Raw genomic sequence first — 22158 nt, forward strand, 5'->3', positions numbered from 1 at the left:
TTCTGGCAAGGATCTGGGAAGATGACTATTAAAAGGGTTACGAAGCCGGCGCCTTCCAAACGCCGCCCTCGATGGCGATCAAAGTCGTGGAATCTTTAACTTCGAAAGAGTCTCAACACTTATCCCTCTACCTCAAGATTTGCACACCAGACTATGCTATGGACGCAAGCGCGCACTACGGATTATACGGCATCAACTTCCAGTGCCTCGATCAACAGCATGTGCTTGAGCAAGCAGACGCGCGCATCTTGGACCCGGATCTCCTGAACCTAGTTGTCGATTACGGTCCGAATAATGCGTGGTGTGGATGGAACTTCAAGTTTGATGATGCTCATGGCTTAATAGAAAGCTGGACCCAATCAGTTGGACAAATCCCATTCCCAAGCTCACTCATCTTTCGAACCAGCTTTTAACATTTTTCAAGGATGCGCAAGGATTTAAGACTCGGTGGATGTAAGCGTCTCTACTCAGTCTCATTACATTCCCCAACACTGAAGCAAACCAACTGATGTCGTCCGACAGTATGCTCTTTGATGTGCACAAGCAACGAGAGTTCGTGTTAGTAAGTGCTAGTGCAATTTCAATACCTTCCCTCCTTCTTTTATTTTATTATTTATTTTTTATTTTTTATTTTTTTATCTTATTTTACATGATTTCCTTGGCGCTTGAGATCCATCCATCCATCGAAGTATCGATATTTCTAACAAGATCTTTCAAGCGCCTCTTGGAAAAATACAATCTTTCGGCTAGATTAAGGGCTAGTTTACTTTCTCCGCCTGGCGAAGGGAATCTTGAAATCGCAAAAAGATTATGGCATTGGTCGTCTGTGGAGCATGGTGATAAATGTACCACCCTAAGTTTTTTTAACCACCAAGGAAAGTTCACATTTTTGTGCAGTCAATAACGTCAAACTCCAGTTCGGGCCGTTGGTTACAACACCTTGTTCAGTCTAGACCAATTGAATTTCCCCACTGAGAGATCAAAGGATAATGCCGAAGAATTGCACATTAGCAGTGCGACTAGAAAACGAGAAATTGGCGAAGCTTTGAGATGGTGGGGTCCCATCAGTAGCAAAAACCAATCTCCCAATAAACCTGTCCTACCTATCTCAGAAACATTCAGCCAGGAAAACCATCTCAACGGCCGCTCTTCGACCCCCAATATTATCAAGTCGAAAGTCCAAACCTTCAATGACTCCCCCACCGACGAAGACAAGCATTTCAGCAACATCCATTATCATCCACGGATGCTCAGGCTTTGGATGTGGCTAATAGTAACGGATGACGGAACAATAATATCCATTCACGAACCTTTCCCTGTCTTCGGTAGAGACTACGAAGAACTTGATAGAAGTAATGCTGAACACATACGCAGGAATCTGCGTATGGTTTTGAGATGCCTATCAGAAGTGCGGTTGCCTCAGCGGGTTGATACGCCCAGCAGCGACATTGATATTGCGATAGAAGAAGGTGCGCTTCTTGTACGAAAGACGGCATGTATATTTGATCCCTCTTTACGGCCATTGATGTCGAACCTTGTGTAGGCCGATCAATGCTAACCCCTCTACACTAGAATGACCCAACTGGTGACCTTTTGTTATATTATCTTTTTGACGACTGGTATACGACTTGGGGCATCGTGGTGCAGCGAGCGCACCCTTATAGCAAAGATTTGAATTACATTGTAAGCGCTTCGATTTCCTTTAGCTAAGCGGCTCCTATATATAGCCAACTAATACGCCTCATAGAGGAAGCAAGACCCCCAGCTAGCGCATATCGATAACCTTCACGACATCGTTCGGCGACTAGCGAGTCTCAAGCGGATATACCAGAGCTATGAGCTCGTACTTGAGAGGCTTCTCCAAGAAGGCAAAGTTTTCTTCGACGAAAATTCGCCGTTGGCATTTCGACCTGCCGCTGTATCTCGCATTGCACGTTTGAAGTACCGTATCCGTTACCTTGCAATCACCGAGATTGAAGATTGTGAATTGGAGACGCAAGGCCTAATATCACTCGTAAGACACATTGATAATACTAATTCATTGACTACTCAAACTCATCGGCTTTTCATAGACTTATAACCGGTTAAATTTCCGAGAAACACAAGCAGTCGAGAAACTGGCTCTTCTGTCGGTTACTTTGGCAAAAGTGACCATTATCTTTTTGCCTCTTTCCTTAATTATGGCTTACTTTAGTATGGACGTTGAGGGTATCACAGGCCGATCGACCAAGAAAGATTTCTGGATAACAGCTAGTGTAGCATTGTTCTTAACATTGTGCTTCTTGCTGCTCACCAACCGACTTAGTAAGGCATTAGAGAGGAAAGGGCCAAAACAGACTTAAGAACCCATATATTCAGCGGTTACGAACGAGAAATGACTTCAAAATGCGCTCACCATTTCCATTTGCTGATGACTATTCACGTAAAAAAGCATGGGATATCAATTATTGGTGCAAATATCTCAGAAGCACCAGGTCATCTTTCCAATCCAAGTCTCCAAAAATCCAAGAATGCTCAAATGATCTGATAACTTAAGTTTAATTTGTTAGCAGGATTATGAACATAATTCTCCCTTGAGATACCTGAATTCCGGAATGGACAGGTTTATCACTTTAAGTAGTCAGTTCTGGACCGACCCGTATTCCGAAAGGCTTCCAGGGATGTGACATGCGTCACAGACAAGGCTTGGTTAAATGAGGATTATGCAATCACCCGGCTATAGAAGTAGACTTATGATGATTCGTATACTTCGGAATTCTACAAGTTAACACCTACACATGTAGATCAGATGCAAAAGGAATTATACTACTAGCTACTCGTTCCAGAAGCTCCTCAAATATTAATCCGTTCTTTCACCATATTCATTTCCAGCAGTTGCCCAGCCTTTGATTCCCTCAATCAAAATCATACTCTTCATCTCAATGTCACCTTTCTCATCCAGGTTGTCCCGAAACCGCAGTGCTGACTGCGTGCCTCTTCCTCAGTTTGACCCTAAAAGTGTAAGATGTTGAATCTATAAATTTAGGTGACGTATGTTAATAGACATGGCGATGTAACACTTACTGTAATATCATATCACCTTCTTAATTCCCGCCGCTTTAAACAAGCTATACCATAATGGAATAGTAATATAAAAACTCTGCGCGGGGATATTTATTAATCCATGAATGGATCCGCCCTATGTACCAAAAGTATCAACCAAGAAACCAAAACAATTCAATAAAATATCGAAAGTTACTACCTCGTATTCATTCCAGTAGACATCAATCAAAACAGAGTCTCTGATTCCTGAACTTTCTGCACCCTCCAATACCTCAAAAACTTCGCGTAGAATTTTATTGGACACACCAGACCTTGGAGCAGGATAGCCATGGCGGTCGACGATTCCATTAAAAATTGATGAAGATAGAAAAACATCACAGTAACTTTCAGTTGCTTATTTTCGTTTAAGGTCAAAAAAAATGAAATTTCTGAAATATAATATCATATTAGATAAATCTGTATATTTGGAATAATTCGGGAATTCTAGAAAAACCTCAACGTTGTTCTATCCAGATAACAGTTGAATATTAATTCGTGAAATTGGTGCATAATGGACCAAATAGCAGTATATTATTGCTAAAATCTGATTGGTTGATCCTTCTAGTGCACAAGACGTTTTCTTTACATAAATTGCATAAAAGGCTGAGAGGTTGTATAAAGCTTAACCATCCTAGCCATCAATCTCAGCAATAAGCATATTATTATTGTTATTCTTAGTGTTATTAGTTTATCATCTTGCAGAAAAGATAAAGACTCCCAAGGACGGTACATTACGAAGAAGAAAAGTCCCTCTAGGCCTTCCCGCCTTTTGCTCCATCAACTAGCAAATATACTCTTGCACAGCACATCAAATCAATTATGGCCCAGGAAAATGATCCCACACCTCTCAAACCAAAAGGGTCTACCGAAAAAATAGACCTTAAAGATCAAAATGCAAAAAATAACGTGGATGTTAAACCATTAGGCATTCAAATCGCTAAGGCTCCTCAATCGCTATCTTGCCTTATAAATATTATTGGCAATGATCATAAGAGCGCTCCTCGAAAATTTCGCACAGAATGCAAATAAGATACAAATAGTCGAAAGGGCAACTGAATACATTAAATTTTTATAAAAAGGGCTGAGGGAGCTGGGGCATTTGGGGGAGACTCGGCATCTTTAGACTCCCAGGAAATGTCTAGTTGTGTAAGAAATCGTATATAAACTAGTTCGAAGTATCATGGTAATATATTAATACGCAAATATCACAAGGCAAGAGGGTGCTAGTATGTATACGGGTTGATACCTAAATTTATAAATTGTTGCCTGATTTCTAACTACATGACAACGAGTTTAAATATTTCAATAGACCAGTGACAAAGGAGATCAAGACAATAAGAAAACATAAATAGTACAGGAAACATAACTTCAAAGGCCTTTATGTCTGTAAGACATTAGTCTGGCAAAGGGAATAAGACTGCACAGACTTTAGACCATACAGGAGATAAGAATGCAAAGAATATTAATTAAGGCCTCTAGACTCATAACTAATAATATCACTGTAAGTAATTGTTCACGAGGTGCAGGGATTGATTCTGGGTAGTATCTTATTCTAGACCGGACTCTTTGTGTTGTTCTGAGGGATATCTCCGATTATCATCCTAACAGCACCGCAAGCCGACGCTATTTTTGCCTTAAGTTGATTATGCTGCTGCAGCTTTGTTACAAAAGGTGTTCGAAATAGGACGTCATGTCGACGTTTTTTATGTTGTTGTTGGATTTGCGTCTAGGTGAAGGTACAGAACCAGAACGGCGGTCAATAGTGTATATTGTTTGTCCATCTTATATCAAAACCCCGAAATACCAAAATTGAGATGGTGTCTATTTAGGATGTGGTTCATTTAAGCTCCTCTGTGAGCTGCGTTCAGCCTGAAGGCTGTTGGTGTCGCCAGCATCATATGGGTCATCAAGCCGAGGAAGTCCTCAAAAATTGCAGGTAGTTAGACTTCGTGTTGCTGCCTACGAGCATAATGTTGGGGGTCAGCGGCTTGCTTCGCCGTTTAATGCCGAAAGACCATACAGTGACAATGTTATTGCGAGCATCTTCCAACACATCTCTTGGAAAAACCATGGTTTTCCGTTTATGGAAAAAGCGAAAGGACCAAGAAGTAACGCGATAGCTCCGGAAAATTTTCCAGTCATGAATACTTAAGTACTTACACAGTATCACCAGGCTAAGCTAGGATCTAGATCTGAGATAGTTCTTAGCGGCGGGATATCGATCGATCTTATATCACAAAATGCAACATTCAGATGAAAGAGTTTGGAGTTGCGGATATTGTATATACCTATACTAGTATATAGACTTCTAGTTATTTACAAATTTAATCGACTTCATCATCCCAACCAGTACATATAACTCCCTTAGCATTAGTAGTAGTAACACAATCATCGATAACACCCGTCGGATCAATATCTTCTGTCAGTATACTTCTTAACATCCATTCAACCCTTGCTTTTTCAAACTCTTCGTCCAATGATCGTGTCCACATGGCATAGAAGTCTGATAGTTCGGCAGAGATACTTCCGATGTATATTGTTGTTGTTGCTAGCTAATAATATATAATTTTAGTCTCGTATACTTAGATTTTTATTAGGAAAGGGGTGTAGGTGTAATGTACAGTGTATAAGCCAATAGCGAACGCCGTTTGTCCCATAATTTGTGGGATGTTGAACGAAGTTTGGAGCTTGGATATCAGTGTGCGGTTGCTCTCCTGTGAGGTTGATGAAATTTAGAATTAGATTTTGGAGAAATAAGATAATTTGAAGATAGAGAGTGTGAGAGACATACAATTAGTTGAACGGTTCTCGGTGGATGTGCATGTGTACCTCGACTAATACCAGGGGCTATGCCATGGCGGAGACTGGTTTTCGACACTCTGCGTAGCCACATTTCGATATTTATATATATCTATTTTGTTTAAGACTGATTTTTTTGTAGATATCCCGATATATATAAAATTCGAGTGATGTGCGTTATTCGCGGCACCGAGAAGGTTGTAAATGGGGGGAATGTGGAATACTCGAAATGGAAGGGACGGAAGTACTTAAGTTGCAGCCGACAAGATATTTATTATATTTCCATCAGGTGTCATTTATGGCGTCTTTGACAAATTTACATGTTTCATGCTCTATAATTGTTCTGATCGACACGATTGTACCTACCTTCATTGACTTAATGAGCTTCTCGGTTGACCTCGGGACGCATGGCAAGCTGGGTTATCATAGTACTATGCTACGTTGATCAATTGATTACTACACACGTGGTTTCAAGGAAATAGATCATATCATTATCAAGTTGTGTCATTCCGCCATAAAGTCCCGGTTAGCTATACAAACGCTTCAAACGAAAGAGTCTATTAAAAGTAGCTAATATCGATCATCATGCACCCAGTGCGCCCAAAACAAAGAAGGCGCATTATAACAGCCCTTCTCGAACGCCAAACTCCATGTCGAAGCGCTCCTTCTCTTTAAACGGTCTTCGAAGCCCACAATAACCTCGAAGGCTCAAAGGGTCCCACTTTCAATAGTGGAGCACCCTTTTCTCTCTCCTTTTCGGCCCCAACAGCAGCCCCTTCTTCCATCTCCTTGGTGCGTACTAATCCTTCAAGGATCTTAAGATCCCTTTCTAGGATTCTAACCTCGCATTTGAATCCATACATGGACATTCTTAAAGAATCCCACTCTTCTTTGACTTCTTCGTAGGCTTTGAGGATTTGGCCTGAGACCTATTCAATATGCAGTTAGTTTTAGTGGTTCTAAAGAGAGATATATAGAGAGAGAGCTTTATTCAGGGGGAAGCTTACTGCGAATAGGCCGAAGATGAGGGTGGTTATTGCAAAGTCGCTTCCGGCGGTGGTAGAGTGTGTTTCTGGGGCCCCGGGGTGAGTGGTATGCTGGTGATTATTCTGTTAGTTCGTGAATTCTTCTTTATAGGGATGTTAGTGAAAGTGTACAAGGGGGGGGGGTATAGGACGTACCATCATCCGGGTGCCCCGGTTTGCTGTGGACTTAGCTCGAATAGAGCTTTGGAAGGTAGTACGACGAAGAGTATTCATTAAAGAAAACATCTTGAAGTATTGAGGTAAGATTTGTGATAGGTTTCAATCGAGTAATATTGTATGTGTAGTATGGATACAGAGGTAACTTGATGGGCAGAAGGTAGGTAGATGTAGGAGGTTCAAGAGGTAAAGTCGCTGCGCGATGGGGCTTTTATATGTCTATGGAAGTTGAATATTCAAAGATCAACTTATTGGAAAACTAGATGATTGACGGTTGCGATGGTTGAGTTTGGGTATACTCGGCGATCTTTTATTTGATTCCATTCTTTAATAGTTACGGTATTAACATGAGTATAATTTATGGTGAAAGTATCACGTGGATGCCACGATGGTGTCCTCCACAGATCTAAAATATCTTCCCAATTATACACAAGTAGTATTTATTAATTAAGCTGCTATTGCGGTTTTAATTTTATGATACTCACATAGTACTGTTACTCGTATAATATATATTATATATTATATGGCGAGTTATTTTCGTCTAGTAATATATATATCTCCTGTCTTAGAGATAACATGGTCTCAAGTGTAGCCACGTGCACGCACTAACTTTATAACTCTATAAGTCTACATATTTGATTTACGTAGCTTAAGCTTGGATCTATTGCAGCTACTGTATACCTAACACATACGTTTTAAAGTCTATGGATTTAATGTTCGATCTTTTAGGAGGAATTATATTAATTACTGCTCAGGTACCAGATGATTAGTGCTAGGTGCGATTGTGTAGACTACCCTCATGATCACTGCAGATAATTATGTATATGATACCGATCAATTAACTCTTCTAAGACTCTGCGTAAGTCAACTCGCTGTGACCTGATCTTGCGCCATATCAGTCCGAACGGTTGTTCTGACGTTAATTCACCAAGAAACTGTTAATTGCGTAGCAATTAATATTTTTTCTCTAGTAAGAGACTACGAGGCTGATATCTTACACCTACAGTTCTATCCCTAATTATTTCAATTTTTCTTACAATTTTTCTTACAATTTTTCTCGACAGTTCTAGCTCGCAATTACGATACCCGGCTCCTCGACATTGTTTGACAAAGCCACTCTCATGCATTCGGCCGAATCAATCGATTCATCGTTTGATAGCTAGTATAGTCTGCTATGACACTAAAGTATATGTTATAGCTACGTGTCATCCAGCATATGATCTATCAGTTCAAAGTCCATGATCACTTAACAGAGCCCAGTCGAGCCGCAGCTTCTGAGCCCGAAGAACAATTGTGCAATTGATTGACATGATCTACTCCACGTGGGTACGGAATATACACTTTAATACGACTATCTAAGAATGGGTTTCGGACCATAATCTCCGTATATAAGAATAAAGTCTTCGGCATCACTCTTTTAGTTCCGAAGTGCATATCCAAATATATTACCAATCCTCGGGCCCGAGAGTATAGTATATACAAATATGCAAATTCCTAGAGAGTTGTTGTTTAAGTTGCATTTTTCGAAACATCCCCATACTGTGGTGCCAGGGCCCTGGGACCCATTCTAGGAGCAACTTCAGCCTCATGACTGAAACCAGAAACCTGAATACTAGTCCAAAACCGATTGTCCAATGGATTCTGTTTCCAGCCGCATGTAAATTATACAGTAATCCCCACCAAAAAAAAAAAAAAAAAGAAATCGATACAGTGGCGTCCAAGGAGTTACCAAGGGTGAAAGTTTGCTGTTTTAAGGTTAAATTCAACGTGCATCGTGCATCTAGAATTTCGTGGTAAGGTCAACGGATAGCTCTCGTTTAAGATGAGTACTTACATGAATTCAGCTAATCGTTAGTTAATTAACTGAGCTGTACCATCCGGGGTAGTTATCCGATAACTTTGGCTTTTAACTTCGGTTAACTAACTAGGAATATTGATCCTGAGCTGGTCCGTAATAACTATTTATATCAACAATCATATCATGAGGCTCATTGAGGGCCCGAAACTAAGCGGGGGCTGAAATTCGTGTGTTTATTGGGAGCTTGTCAATTGGTGGTAGTTAATCGTTTGCTTTTAGTAGGGATATGCCTGGTAGAATCTTTGGCATTTAGATAATTGATCATGTCGGGTAATTGTAATCTGTATAATTGTGGAACGAGGAGTATACGAGATGTTTAGCTGTGAGTAAGTATATATCCCCATACGCTTAGGTTGATCATGAGGTCTTCTCTCGTCTACAAGGGCTAAGAGCCTAAGAGTTGAACCCAAGAAAAAGCTTGATCGAGGGCAAATTATTCTTGGAGAGTTTGGAATTAATTGCATACCTACTTCTTCTTTGCTATTCATGATTGAATTTGAACTAGTACTGGTAAGATCGAGAGTATACCTCTTAGTTAGCCTCACGTTTAGTCTATACGATACAGTATTTTCTGGTTACTTCAAGGGGGCAAAATTGTTTGAAGTTACATAGTAATTCACTTACATGTACTTACATATGTACATGTGGCGATGCAAGGGGCTGGTTTTTTGGGAGCACAAGACATCGTGAATGGGATGTTGAGGTGGTGTTTCAGGATATGCGAGACAGTATTCTAGAAGTTTGAAGCTGAACCGGGATGTTATGCCGTACATACACACCTCGAGTCCTCCCCGGCCAGATGTCCGGAGTACAGATCTCTAGTTGTAAAGTTTCCCCAGACTAGTCAAGTTGGTAGCAGGAAATTGAGTAATTTGGTAGGACCTGAAGTTCTAGATTTCTGGGGAGATTTGTAGATATGCAGGAATCGATTGATGCATTATGCTCTATGTGCAGTGACGGGAGAAGTAGTTCCGTGGTTGATGTTGATCCAGAATGTGTTGGTGATGATGATGGACAGGGGAGCTGACGAATCCATCGACCCAAAACCAACCAACTATAACGCCACTGATGAAATCTTCAGCATCTCAGAGCTCGCATCTGTACAATCCATCCGCTCGAGGCCGATGTAATGAATATCCTAATTATCGGAAATAAGCCAGAAGGAGCCATCTCTCCGTCGAAACACGAGGTGTTTTTTCTTTTATTCTGGTTTCTTCGGGCCTTTTTTTGTTTCTTTCCACTTCGTTCTTTGTTTTTAATATGGAATTTGTTCACGAGACTGACCAGCTGGGTTCTAAACGAAGCTGATATAGGATGCATATGCAATATTCAAGAGACTAAAAGTAATACTCGACGACTTTTAATGATGCTATTTTCCGAAGTGGCGCTTGCAGTTAGGAAGGCTACGGGGGCTTTCTTTTTTGATCGCAAGGTATGTCTACTGTGTAATACTAATTCAGGATTGAAGGGCCTGGACGGGCCGCGGGTTGTCTGGAAGGAGCTAGTTAATATCAATTTATATTGGTGCTGCTGACTACAGTAGTTGCATATCTGGTGAACGGTGATTTCCAGTGCAGGTTCACGATAGATGCTAATTTGAGAGGATCGTAAAAACAGCTAGATACGTTTACGATGCCCTGTAATATGCAATTGGCATGCAAGAGGGTCCCGGCATTTTGGGGATGCATTGTCGCTAACAGACAAGGCCTTGCCTTGCACTTTCTCTACACCCCCTTCGTTTTCAGCTTTTTATCCGGAAGAGAAGGGAAAAAAAGAAGTGGCCATTGGCAGAACGAATGTCAAATATCAACTTTGTTTTAACCGGACCGTGGGAGCGGAAGAAACAAAAGAAGGTGATGGATGCAGAGTTCATCTGCATCCCACCTACATGCTACTATCCCACACCCCTCGCTTGAATCATTGCATGATGGGGTGAGTGAGGGTTTGTGGAATATATTTGATTTTTTGGGAAGATGGAAGATGGGGGTCACGATACCACCACCTTCGTATCTACAACAAGCTAACGAGAGAGCTAGGTCGTCGTGCATCATATCCCCTTGCTTCTGCGCATGCGTATTAACCCACATCCCCTCTCTCCCCTCCCCAGCTTGGTAATAGTTGGTTGCAGAGGTTGAGGTGGTGATCATCAGGTCAAGGGTTTATCTGTGGATACCATCTGGCGCACAGACAGGTACCCGCATTTCAGAGCTCAGGCACCGTAATTGCAACCACCCCAGTCCAGTCCGTTCTGCAGTGATTCAGGAACAGGAAACCCATTCGGAATACATAACGAACCAGTTAGTTTATCAGCTTTGTACGACATCCGAGTCAACTACTACCTTACCCTACCCCCCTGGTTAAGTCGGCCTTGTGACCTCGAAGAATCGAGACATTCCGATGGGGGATTTTAGTCCGATGCTTTCTTCGGAAAAAGGGAAAGGGAAAGGGTGTGCGCGACTCGAGTCTACTTGTTGTAAGGGGGAAATGTTTAAAGAATTGACATCGGCTGTTGCCGTTGAGTTTCAAGAAAAGGGAAGACGAGACCTATTTGCCTGCCATTTTTTCACTGGCTTCGTGGTAAAAGGGTGTTTTTGCTTAGTAGCCTTCATCAGACGATTACCTAAACGGCGGTTGAAGAGGGAAAAGGATGAGATCACAGGTGTTGGGTCATCTGTTTCATGTCCTGCGGGGTACAGTTTAAAACTCCTGGCCTTTGAGTTTTTCTTGCCATTGCAGTCCGCTGGGAGCCAAGGGAACCCCATTTCTTCCGGCAAGGGCAGATCATAATTTCTGCATCTGAAGAATTTATTATTATTATTTTGTCAATCGCCAAAGGGAAAAAAAAAGAAGAGGACAAGGGGGGGGTGCCGATGCCAGCCATACCCGTAGGGAGCTGCAGAAGGGTCAGGAGTATAAGCGAGGATGGCCCGAGAGAAGAGGAAGAAGAAAAAAGAAAAAGAGAAGAATATGGCTGCCCACAAGGGAAATCTCTGGGAACGATCGATTGGGGATTTTCTGAGATAAAAAAAATCTTAACGAGGTCTGCAGAAGCGTTTCTGAACTAAGTCCAATTCAGCCGACCGTCTGGTTTCGAGTTTCAGCAAGCCTCACGCCCAAGCCAGCCAACCAGCCCGAAGCCATTCGATAACACAGCATAAAGAAGTAAGGCAAAGGAAGGACACACCGAAGGGGGGAGGAAAGGCATTGAGGTTAGCGCTCCCTGGTCTCCTTCGAAGACTTCTTTTTTTTTTCTGAACCGGCTTACCTGGCCCTGGTTAAACATGACGAGTTTAGGGGGGGTGTACAGCCCAAAGGACGCTAAGCTAAGCTTGCTGCTTCTGCTTCTGCTGATACCTGCTCTATCTTATATATTACAATCACAAGGTGCATTCCGGATCTTTACCTTCCCATGAAGTTATTTTTGTTTTTGGGCTAAGGAATTACATACATACATTTGCTATATACTACACTATTTATCTTTTATATATATACTTTACTTATTTTTATTTTTATATGGTTTATTCTCTGAAGGATATCTGGAATCTCCAACGACATTAATCATAATTCACTATTTCTACCACAGACACCCAAATTATTCCCACTAACCACTCCCACCACCACTACAACCACTAGTCATTAGACACTAACCGCGAACTACCAACTACTTCTTCCACTTCGACTTCAGCTGAACATCTCCAACACAGAGTGTCTCCAATTTTCTCAGCTCACATCTGATCTGGGTACCCTCCCAAAGAAAACCCGACAAGATGGCAATGAGCCTTCACCTCGACGATCTAGACGAAACCAAAGGATGGCTAGACCGCATAAACTCCTCTGCCGCAAATGAAGGTCTCCCCGCTCGTACAATAATCCACCAGACCACCAGCAGCACCAGCAGTACAACCATGTCTACATTCCCTCATCAAAACTCATCATCATACCAAAAGCAAATCGCTCGAGAACGAGAGGTCGTACATAAACATAAAGATAGTACTGCCAGACTCAGCGCCGCGTTACAGCATTTACAGATCGTTGAAGGGTTCAGAAGTGCCGTTGGTATTACTTCTTCCAAATCTCGGAGCGGGTCGAGTTCGAATGGGACAACCACACCGCCGGAGTTTGGGAATAATTATATGTATAGTAGCGGTAATAATGGTGTGAATTCTGGGAATTCTGCAGGGCCTTCCTCTTCTTCTTCTGCCTCTGCTTCGGGTTTGCAACCAGCGGCGCAGATCATTGGTAGTGGTAATGGTAATGGTTCTGTGCCGCAACCGCGCAGAGGGCAAACAATGCCTGCACAGAAGCTGCAGCAACAACAGGGGCATAGATCTGAGAGTGTGCCACCAGCAGGGAAGAGACCTTCAGCCGCTCAACCTATTACACATACCCAAAGGATTGGATTACCGGCCGGTGTGAGGAAGGCTAGTGCCGAGACTGGTCACCACCTACGGATCACAACGCCACCGAATATTCCTTTACCTGCGCCGCCTCCGAGTGGACCTCCCCCCGCGATACCGACTTTACAAAAGGCGACGGAAGGGGTGTTCGGAGGGGTGTTGAAATCGCCGACGAAGAAGCTGAGGAGTCAACCGAAGAGGCGGACACAGTTTAATCCTGAAGGGGAAGAGGTTGATGAACAGCGGTGGAGGTTTCATAGGGATGAGTTGTTTCAGTCGATGGAGAAGGCGCATTGGGCGGATGCGAGCGAGCATTCTGATGCTTTGGCCCAGATCTCGAGGGATCATGGGTGTGTGCTGTCGGTTAACGAGAGGTACTTTTTTGAAAAGATCAATGGGATTTTATTGGTTGCTCAACGACAGTCTGCGGCGGCGTTGAGGTTGGCTGAGAAGTCCAGTGCTGAGAATTCGAATACGCTGCAGTTGGTGAAGTGTATTGCTTTGATGCAGCTAGGGGATTTCAAGGGGGCTAGGGAGGCTTGTCAGCCGTTGTTTAAAATTTGGAGTAAAGATGACGTTTTGAAGGATCAGAGGACGCATTATTACCTTATGGCCATGATTTTGGATCGGTTGGGCAAGAAGGCGGAGGCGAAATGGTATAGACAGCATATTCCGGAGAACTTCAGATTCGATTTATGGATTGAATCGGCGTTATCAGGGTTACAAACGGAGCCTAGCGAGAGGACTTTAGGACCATTGGAGACGGAATTACCCCGACCATCTTCACCGGCTGCTTCTAGCTCACAGTCTTATGCGAATTATCCGCCTGAAACGCCGGGATCAACGAGATCCGATCCGCCGCCGTTTACACCTAGCGATCCTCCACCGCCGGAGTATCAGGTTATTCCGAAGCCGTCGAATGGACGCAGCGCTTTGGATACTTTGACGGGATTTAATTTGAAGTATGAGAATGGAGAGGTTGTTGGGGATGAGGTTGCGAAGAAGAGGGCTATTATGTTCTTTTTGACGGAGTATCATGGGGATAGGATGTACGATTGCATTCGGGCGTTGTTTTCTGGTATGTCCCCCTTTTTTTTCCCCTTTCATAAAGCCTTTTGTGATTTTTGGAATAAATACTGATATGATAGGAATATATAGAGCAATGCTGTCGCGGTGTGATCGATGTGGCCGAGAACATCTGGAAATGCAACAGTTTGGGCCTCATCGCAAGAAACAAAGGTCCAGCATCTGGAGAAATGGCAAGGTTTTTGCTCAGCTCCGGTGATCAACCGTACCACCTAGATTCCTCACCGGACGGATTCTCGTCCCTTCATATCGCAGCCAAGGAAGAGAACTTTGCCGTCGCAGAATCGATTCTAAACCACGTCGGCATCCCGATGCGAGAAGAAGTTCTGAGTCGAAATAATTTGACACCACTTCATCTGGCGGCGGAATATAATCGCAAGACTCTTATTGTTTCTTTATTGTTGGATGCGGGGTCTGATGTGAATGCGAGGGGGGGACCGTTGGGGAATACGCCGTTGCATTATGCGATCCGGGGATATTTACACGATCCGATACCGAGTAGACTTGAGACTATTGATTATTTGTTGGAGAGTCCATTGATTAAGTTGGGACAGAAGAATAATAATAAGGAGAGTCCTGAGGAGTTCGCGAAGTTGTGTACGTTGATTGATTTGTCGAGAAGGATTAAGGATATGAGGAAGAATGGGAAGGCGATATTTAGGTCGACGCATTAACTTTCGCTTCTTTCTTTTTTTCTTTCTATGTCTTTTTATTATTATTATTATTATTTCTTTCGGCATTTGGCTCGGGGAGGGGATTACTTTGAAAAGAGAATGATTGGTTTATGCATATGTTGTATGGGTTTATTTGCATTTGAGCCTGAATTGATTTCATTCATTTTTTTGAAGTTGGGTTTCATTGTCATGCTGATATCACGATACCTTTGTTTTTGTATTATATTCTATTCCATTGCATATTATATTATATTGTACTGCATGATATCCATTTTTCCATCTTGTAAGTACCTACTTAGGTATTCATAGATATAGTCATTATTATCATTATTATATATTCTTCCATTAGTATCGATATCAATACCATCATGCATCATCACCGTCGCTGGGGTCTAGAATCGATTATGGGGGAAAGTGTGTTGATGTTGCACTGTTTGACAATATGAAGATTACCTAAATGGGATGATATGATAAGATTGTGATACAATCTAATCAGATTGATCTTGATTAAATTAGATTAAATTCACAGGCTGAATTGAACGGGGATTGGCATTCTCAATGACGCAGCGGGGTAAATTTGTATCATAGTATGCACATGGCGGGGTATCAATCCATGCCCTCCCCTAGTTATATTTACAAGTGAAGGTTTTATACATTTTATATACTACTACTTATGTACATGTACTATGAAGTATTGTATAGAACTGAACAATGAAAAACGGCATATAAAAGGCTGGACCAATTGTAGTATTCAATTGTATAACGCATTGAATATTATAAAGGGGAAAGCGAAGCAAGGACAGCTGTCAATGCAGTTAGTCAACGGTTTATTGTATGTACTTACTTACTTTGTATGTATGTAACCCCACGCCGCTAACTACTCTCTGTACATGCATACTATGTATGGTTCGGCATGGAATTACTCTACTGATACTGATACTGACCGCGACTGGGAATTAATATTGGATAGGAATAGTTGGAGATATCGATTGCTTGTTAATTCTTAGTAGTCTATAGTATATAGTATATAACATTGACAGTTCTATATCGTCTATGCAATATCAATAGCAATATCAATATCAAATACCTCCGCTGCTGTTGAAGCTGACTGACATTTTATATTGGTCCGAGGTAAGCCGGTGATACGGTCTCACCTCCATCGCTACTCAATTCGTCTTCATCGTCATCATCAACCATCAACCGTCAACCATCACCATCCATCTACCAGTCCCATCATCATCAACCATCATCATCATCAACCATCACCATCACCATCACCATCAACTAAATTTGTTGGTCATTTGGTGTTAGAGTCTGTCTGTCTGTTAATTCTTGTCTTTATACTTCTTACCGACCGTTATTGTTTGGTGGATTGGACTGGTTTGGTTTGGTTTGCCCGTTCTCAATCGGAAAGGCTGTTTTTTTTATTTTATTTCCCCCCACAAAACGCTGCTAACCAAATCAAACCTGCTCGAATCTACGAAGTTAAGCTAACGAAATCCTATTCCCGTTTCTAATACTATTCCTAATTCCTACTCTTTGGTACGTTCTTCCTTTCTTTCTTTCCTTCTCCCTTCTCTCCTCTTCTCGATCTTCCTTGTACGTATCGTCTTCAAGTTCCTTGTCCCTGTCGGTCTCCCTTTGTCCCTCGACGACTTAGCTCGGTGATGAATAACTACTAAGTACTAAGTACACTAAGTACAGACTTGGTAGTGACTGACTGACTGATTGATTGATTGATTGATTGATTGAACGATTTAACTGATTGAACTGAACTGATTGTTTGTTTCACTGCTCTTTGAAGGAAACCCGTCTCTTTCTCCTCTTGCTTGTTCCTTCTGCTCTGCTCTGTTCTGTCCGTCTGTTCTGTCCGTCTGCACCAATAAACAAACCCCACGACTTGCTTCAACTCCAACTCCAACTCCAACTACAAACTACAAACTACAATTGACTACTACTACAATCAACCACTCCTACTACTTACTACTGCTACTGCATCGACTACTACTACTACTCCTTTCAATCATCGGCCAATCTTGCATCCTTGCACCTGCCGATACGACTATCACCGGATTCATCCATCTAACCTGTACTGTCCTGTACCGTACTTCACTATAACGGTGTTTTGCTGTGCTTGTGCTGTACTTGTGCTGTACTTGTGCCGTGCTGTGCTGTGCGACGGGTAGATCTCCCTCTCTTTCTTCAACCTCCAGGCCTTCTAGAATTCCTCGATCGAACCACCCGGTTCGGCCACCTCACACGACTTCTCACATCCCACGAATCCCCGCCTTCGCTCGGTCCAACCCCCCCATCCCCCCCCATCCCCTCCCCTCCTCGTTCCGTCTTCTCGGTTCCGTTCAACCCCTCTTAGCTAGCTAGCTAAGCTTTTCTTCTTCTATCTATCCTCCTTCTTCTCGACTTCTTCGTCTTCCTTCGACCAACCAACCAACCAACAAAAAAATACAAACAGTCGTCGTCCGTCCACCCGACCGGACTTCTTCTTTTTTCTCTTCTTTCCATTCTTATTCGTTTCTAAAAGGCCTGCCCTGTTCCTGAACAAGGTCGGCAGGCTGGGTTAGAAATGGTTGACAATGGGGAAATCACAGGACCCACCTGGAAGTTCACACAGTACGTCCCACCCATTCCCTCCCCTTCGCGTCTTTTTTTTTATATATATGGATATACACATATATAATATTAAGAAGAAAAACCCCACGATCATCAACCCTGTCAATACTCCCACCTCCTCATCATTTTTCCTCGACAAGGAACATCTAGGTGTCTCTGTTTTCTTTCAATTCTTTTACATTTTCGCTTTCCCGGTTTCTGTTCGGTGTTTTTTTCTCTCGCGAAGCTCATGCGATTTCGAGATTTTGCTAACCGAAGCTTGTGCGGGGTAGGTGTTTTGGTGACAAGGGAGATGTTGAGGATATCACTGAAGGTATGATGACCTACACCTCCTTCTATAGCTCCCTATCACCTTAATCTTTTTTCTTTCTTCCCCTTTCCCTTTCAGATTCTTAGTGACCGAAAGGTTCTTGGCTTTTCTACACTTGTTTTTCTTTGGTTTCAGGCCATCGCTGACACGATTCCTCTTCCTTCGCTATCGCTCATAGCGGATATAATATCGACCGTTGAATTCGATCACACTGGAAACTATCTCGCTACTGGTGACAAAGGAGGACGAGTCGTTCTATTTGAGAGGAATGAGACGGTACGTATTCTCATGTCATCAACTTGAGATGAAGATGCTGATTCTTTCTGCTCTTTCCTTTCGATACAACAGAAAAAAACGTGCGAATACAAATTCCACACCGAGTTCCAATCCCACGAGCCCGAGTTCGACTACCTGAAGTCCCTCGAAATCGAAGAGAAGATCAACAAGATCAAGTGGTGTCGCCGACAGAATGCCTCGCATTTTCTCCTCTCAACCAACGACAAGACAATCAAGCTATGGAAGGTCTTCGAAAAATCTTTGAAAGTCGTCGCTGAGAACAATTTGTCGCATGAGCAGCACCCATCCGGCGTCGGCGGTACCGGTCCTCGACCAAGCTTCCCCCATAGCCAATTTACTAGCGTTGACGCGCTCCGATTACCACGTCTCACCCACCACGACACCGTTGTCGCAGCTGTCCCTCGTAGGACATACGCTAATGCCCATGCCTACCATATCAACTCGATTTCGGTTAACTCGGATGGTGAGACTTTCATATCGAGCGACGACTTGAGGATAAATCTTTGGAATTTGAACATTCAAGATCAAAGCTTCAATATCGTCGATATCAAGCCAGCCAATATGGAGGAACTGACCGAAGTTATCACCGCTGCCGAATTTCATCCGCAGAGCTGCAACTGGTTCATGTACGCCAGTAGCAAGGGCACCATTAAACTCGCAGATATGCGTGATAGTGCCTTGTGCGACAACCACGCCAAGCGTATGCCTGCCTTCTCTTTATTCCTTCTTCTTCTTCTTCTTCTCCTTATCTTTCCTTTTAGTTGTGAGTTCAAATTAAAAATGAAAAGGATTATTCTAACGTGTTGGGATATAAAATAGTATTTGAGCAGGAGGAGGACCCATCATCTCGCTCCTTCTTCTCGGAAATCATCTCTTCTATCTCAGATGTTCGATTCTCATCTGATGGCCGCTACATTTTGTCCCGTGACTACCTTACCGTCAAGATCTGGGATGTCAACATGGAAAGACAACCGATCAAGACGATTCCTATTCACGAGCATCTACGACCCCGTCTTTGCGACACTTACGAGAACGATTCGATCTTCGACAAGTTTGAGGTTATCTTCTCTGGTGATGGAAAGAACGTGATGACGGGATCTTACAACAACAATTTCATGATCTACCCATCCGATCCCGAGAAGGAGGTTGAGATTGTTCTGCAAGCGGATAAGAGCGCATTCAAGGCGAAGAAAGTCGGCGTACCCACTCCTATTAATGGTAGCAAGAAGGGTAGAGCCGGCAGTCCGTCTGGCGCTGGTGTCCCGGGCAGGATGAGGAAGGAGACAGATGCGGATCAGATCGATTTTAACAAGAAGATCTTGCACATGAGCTGGCATCCGTTTGAAGATTCGATTGCTATAGCTGCTACGAACAATGTAAGTTTTCACACATCTTTTCTATTTCTATTCCTATTTGTTTTTGTTTTTGCGAAGTCTGCTTTGAGACAGGGCTAATATATGGACGATGCATAGTTGTTCGTATTCTCGGCACTATAATTTCTCGAAATATCAAACAAATTCCAAAGCTTTATTGTGTTTCTCGATCGAATAAGAAAGTCTGACGTCGCATTAAATATTTTTTTGTTCACCTACTAACACGACTCCTTCTATTCTCCTCCTTCCCCTTCTTCTTTGCTTTTCGGCGGAAACCTCCTTTTTTTCCCCAATTGTTGGCTGGAATGAAGACAGGATTTCCTAGCTAACTACTTGCTAGCTAAGCTGGGTTTGAGCTGACTGACTGACTGACTGACTGGTTGACTGGTTGTTATGTTGGGCGAGGCGAAATGTATGAAAGATTTTTTCATTTTTTTTTGAGGTATTCTATGCTATGACTTCTTTTTACCTTTTTCTTTTCTTTCTCCTTACGCTCCACGACAATAGCAACCCTTATTATGGGAGGGCACTGTATCTCCCTTTTCGAAAGAGGTTTTAGTCTTTTTCTTCTTCTTCTTCTTTCTGGTTTCCTCTCTCTCTCTCTCCTACATTTCTTCAGAAAGCTGTGTTTATTAGTGGATTTAAATCTATAGAAAGCTGGCCGGTTTTCTTATTCTCTCATTCTCATTCTTCCATTGAGTATATCTTCTTTATAAGTTCCGACTCTCTTGTTTTTAGTTCTATTGATTACTAATGTAGGGCGGTTTTCTTTTCTTTTCTTTTTTGATTCTTCTTTAGATTCCTGTCCCGCAGCTTGGAATCGTTCATCAGTATAACGAGAGAGGTTTCCTTTCTTCTATACGTATACGTCAGGCTTTAAATTTTCTTTAGATCTTCATTCGGACGTTGTGTATAGTTGCAACATTGGTCTCGTGTCGCTTTATGATGGACGGAGAGCTCCTCGTGGTACCATGGTATGCATACTTACTTTCTTATGTATACGAGGCAAGATATAAGACATGAGGCTGCAGACAGGATTGGGACAAATGCAATGGATATGAGGAATTGAAGGACAATAGTGGTATGATTCGATCGATCGATCGATTTACTTCTCACGGACGATTCCTTTGACTCTTTTTTTTATATACTTTTTTTATAGTTTTATTTTTTTTATGCTTTGTGTCTGAAGCTGGGATATGGTACCGACATGGGGTTTTCTTTGGGAGAGAATGTGAATGCGGGTGGGGGGCCACGTGGAGGCGTGTTTGGGGGTCGGTCTATTAAATATACTAAAGTCCCAACTTACCTACTTACTTGCTAGATATAGCTGAGGAAAGAATAGATGAGATTTTTATATACATATTTTATGATATAACTACTTAGTCTAAATAGTTAGTAGTTGTTTAAGTACTTAAGTACTTACCTAGCTTAATGTCTAGTAAGTAGAGGTCAGGTACATTATATGATGACGGTATTGTTGGACTGCAGACGACTGTTTGAATATTAATTTTATGTGAGTGAGGCGGATATGCAAAAGCGGGGCGACCGTTTTAGTGTTTTATTTAGTCTTCCAGCGGAGCCTCAGCTTTTTTTTTTTTTTTGGGGTCAGTCGCGTTGTCTTTGTTAATTTCATCAACCATCAACCATCAACCTCCACCTTTCATCCGCCAACCAACCAACCAACCAACCAACCACCATCATCACATCAATCAATCGACGACACCTCTTCCGACAAATCTCCCCATCATTGCCATCATCATTTTCTCATCACTATTCTCATCATCATCGAATACGACTGGTTGGCTAGCTTAACATAGATAGCTTGGTTGTTCCTTACAGACTGCAGCTCCGGGGTTATAGGTGGTCCGCGATCCTATACACTAGCTTCGCGGTTGTCTGTTTTTCCCCATCCTTGTCTCTTTCGCCTTGCTGCAGCAACGATTTTTTTTTTCTTCTTCCACTTCCTGTTCAAAGCTGTTCTTCAATCAATCGATCCATCGATCCGTCAGTCAATCAACCACAAAGGGTGTTTGATTGCTTCTATTCCTCCTTTTTGTTTAAAACTCCTTTGGGTTTTATCACTTCTCTCCCCTTATATTGTCTTATCATCGACAGCTCGTGTATACGGCTGTGTGGTTCATTGGGATTACGTCGGCTTTTGCTCAGCTGGTGAAAGCCGGCTGGTTTTTTCCCTTTCGATCTCATTTTTTTATCCTTTCTATCCTTCCTTCCTTCCTTCCTCCTTCCCAATTCCTTTTTCTCTTCATCATCATCAAAAAAATATCTACACCACGTGTTGCTGGGATAGATATATCTTCATTACTTGCCCTTCTTGTGCTTGTTTTTCTTTAAATTCTGTTATCTCCATCTTTGGTCTCTTTGACGAGATAAAAGATAACTGTCACGTCAGTATCAGATCTACCTGCCTTCGGTGATCGGCAACCAGACAAACA

At 42.4% G+C, this 22158-nt stretch overlaps 5 protein-coding genes across 5 annotated transcripts; 3 read left to right on the forward strand and 2 right to left on the reverse strand.

Moving 5' to 3' along the window:
* Positions 1–71: 71 nt before the first annotated feature.
* Positions 72–2342, forward strand: AOL_s00007g142 (uncharacterized protein; the record flags this gene model as incomplete). The annotated part of the gene is made up of 8 exons (XM_011120043.1): positions 72–362; positions 425–453; positions 523–562; positions 719–845; positions 918–1480; positions 1573–1683; positions 1748–2014; positions 2073–2342. The coding sequence occupies 8 exons, from the start codon at positions 72–74 to the stop codon at positions 2340–2342; spliced, it is 1698 nt and encodes a 565-aa protein (XP_011118345.1).
* A 3063-nt stretch (positions 2343–5405) lies between these two features.
* AOL_s00007g143 (uncharacterized protein) lies at positions 5406–5974 on the reverse strand (the record flags this gene model as incomplete). Its single annotated transcript, XM_011120044.1, has 3 exons — positions 5406–5633; positions 5703–5795; positions 5873–5974. The coding sequence occupies 3 exons, from the start codon at positions 5972–5974 to the stop codon at positions 5406–5408; spliced, it is 423 nt and encodes a 140-aa protein (XP_011118346.1).
* A 577-nt stretch (positions 5975–6551) lies between these two features.
* On the reverse strand, positions 6552–7151 carry AOL_s00007g144 (uncharacterized protein; the record flags this gene model as incomplete). The annotated part of the gene is made up of 3 exons (XM_011120045.1): positions 6552–6809; positions 6888–6977; positions 7062–7151. 3 exons carry the CDS (start codon positions 7149–7151, stop codon positions 6552–6554), a joined length of 438 nt encoding a protein of 145 aa, XP_011118347.1.
* Positions 7152–12707: 5556 nt separating this feature from the next.
* Positions 12708–15097, forward strand: AOL_s00007g145 (uncharacterized protein; the record flags this gene model as incomplete). Its single annotated transcript, XM_011120046.1, has 2 exons — positions 12708–14415; positions 14496–15097. The coding sequence occupies 2 exons, from the start codon at positions 12708–12710 to the stop codon at positions 15095–15097; spliced, it is 2310 nt and encodes a 769-aa protein (XP_011118348.1).
* Positions 15098–17678: 2581 nt separating this feature from the next.
* Positions 17679–19828, forward strand: AOL_s00007g146 (uncharacterized protein; the record flags this gene model as incomplete). Its single annotated transcript, XM_011120047.1, has 6 exons — positions 17679–17725; positions 17998–18038; positions 18214–18311; positions 18384–19032; positions 19152–19708; positions 19805–19828. 6 exons carry the CDS (start codon positions 17679–17681, stop codon positions 19826–19828), a joined length of 1416 nt encoding a protein of 471 aa, XP_011118349.1.
* Between the last annotated feature and the right edge of the window lie 2330 nt (positions 19829–22158).

The sequence above is a fragment of the Orbilia oligospora genome (assembly GCF_000225545.1).
Source record: "Orbilia oligospora ATCC 24927 unplaced genomic scaffold scaffold00007, whole genome shotgun sequence".
In the NCBI taxonomy this organism is placed as follows: Eukaryota; Fungi; Ascomycota; class Orbiliomycetes; order Orbiliales; family Orbiliaceae; genus Orbilia; species Orbilia oligospora.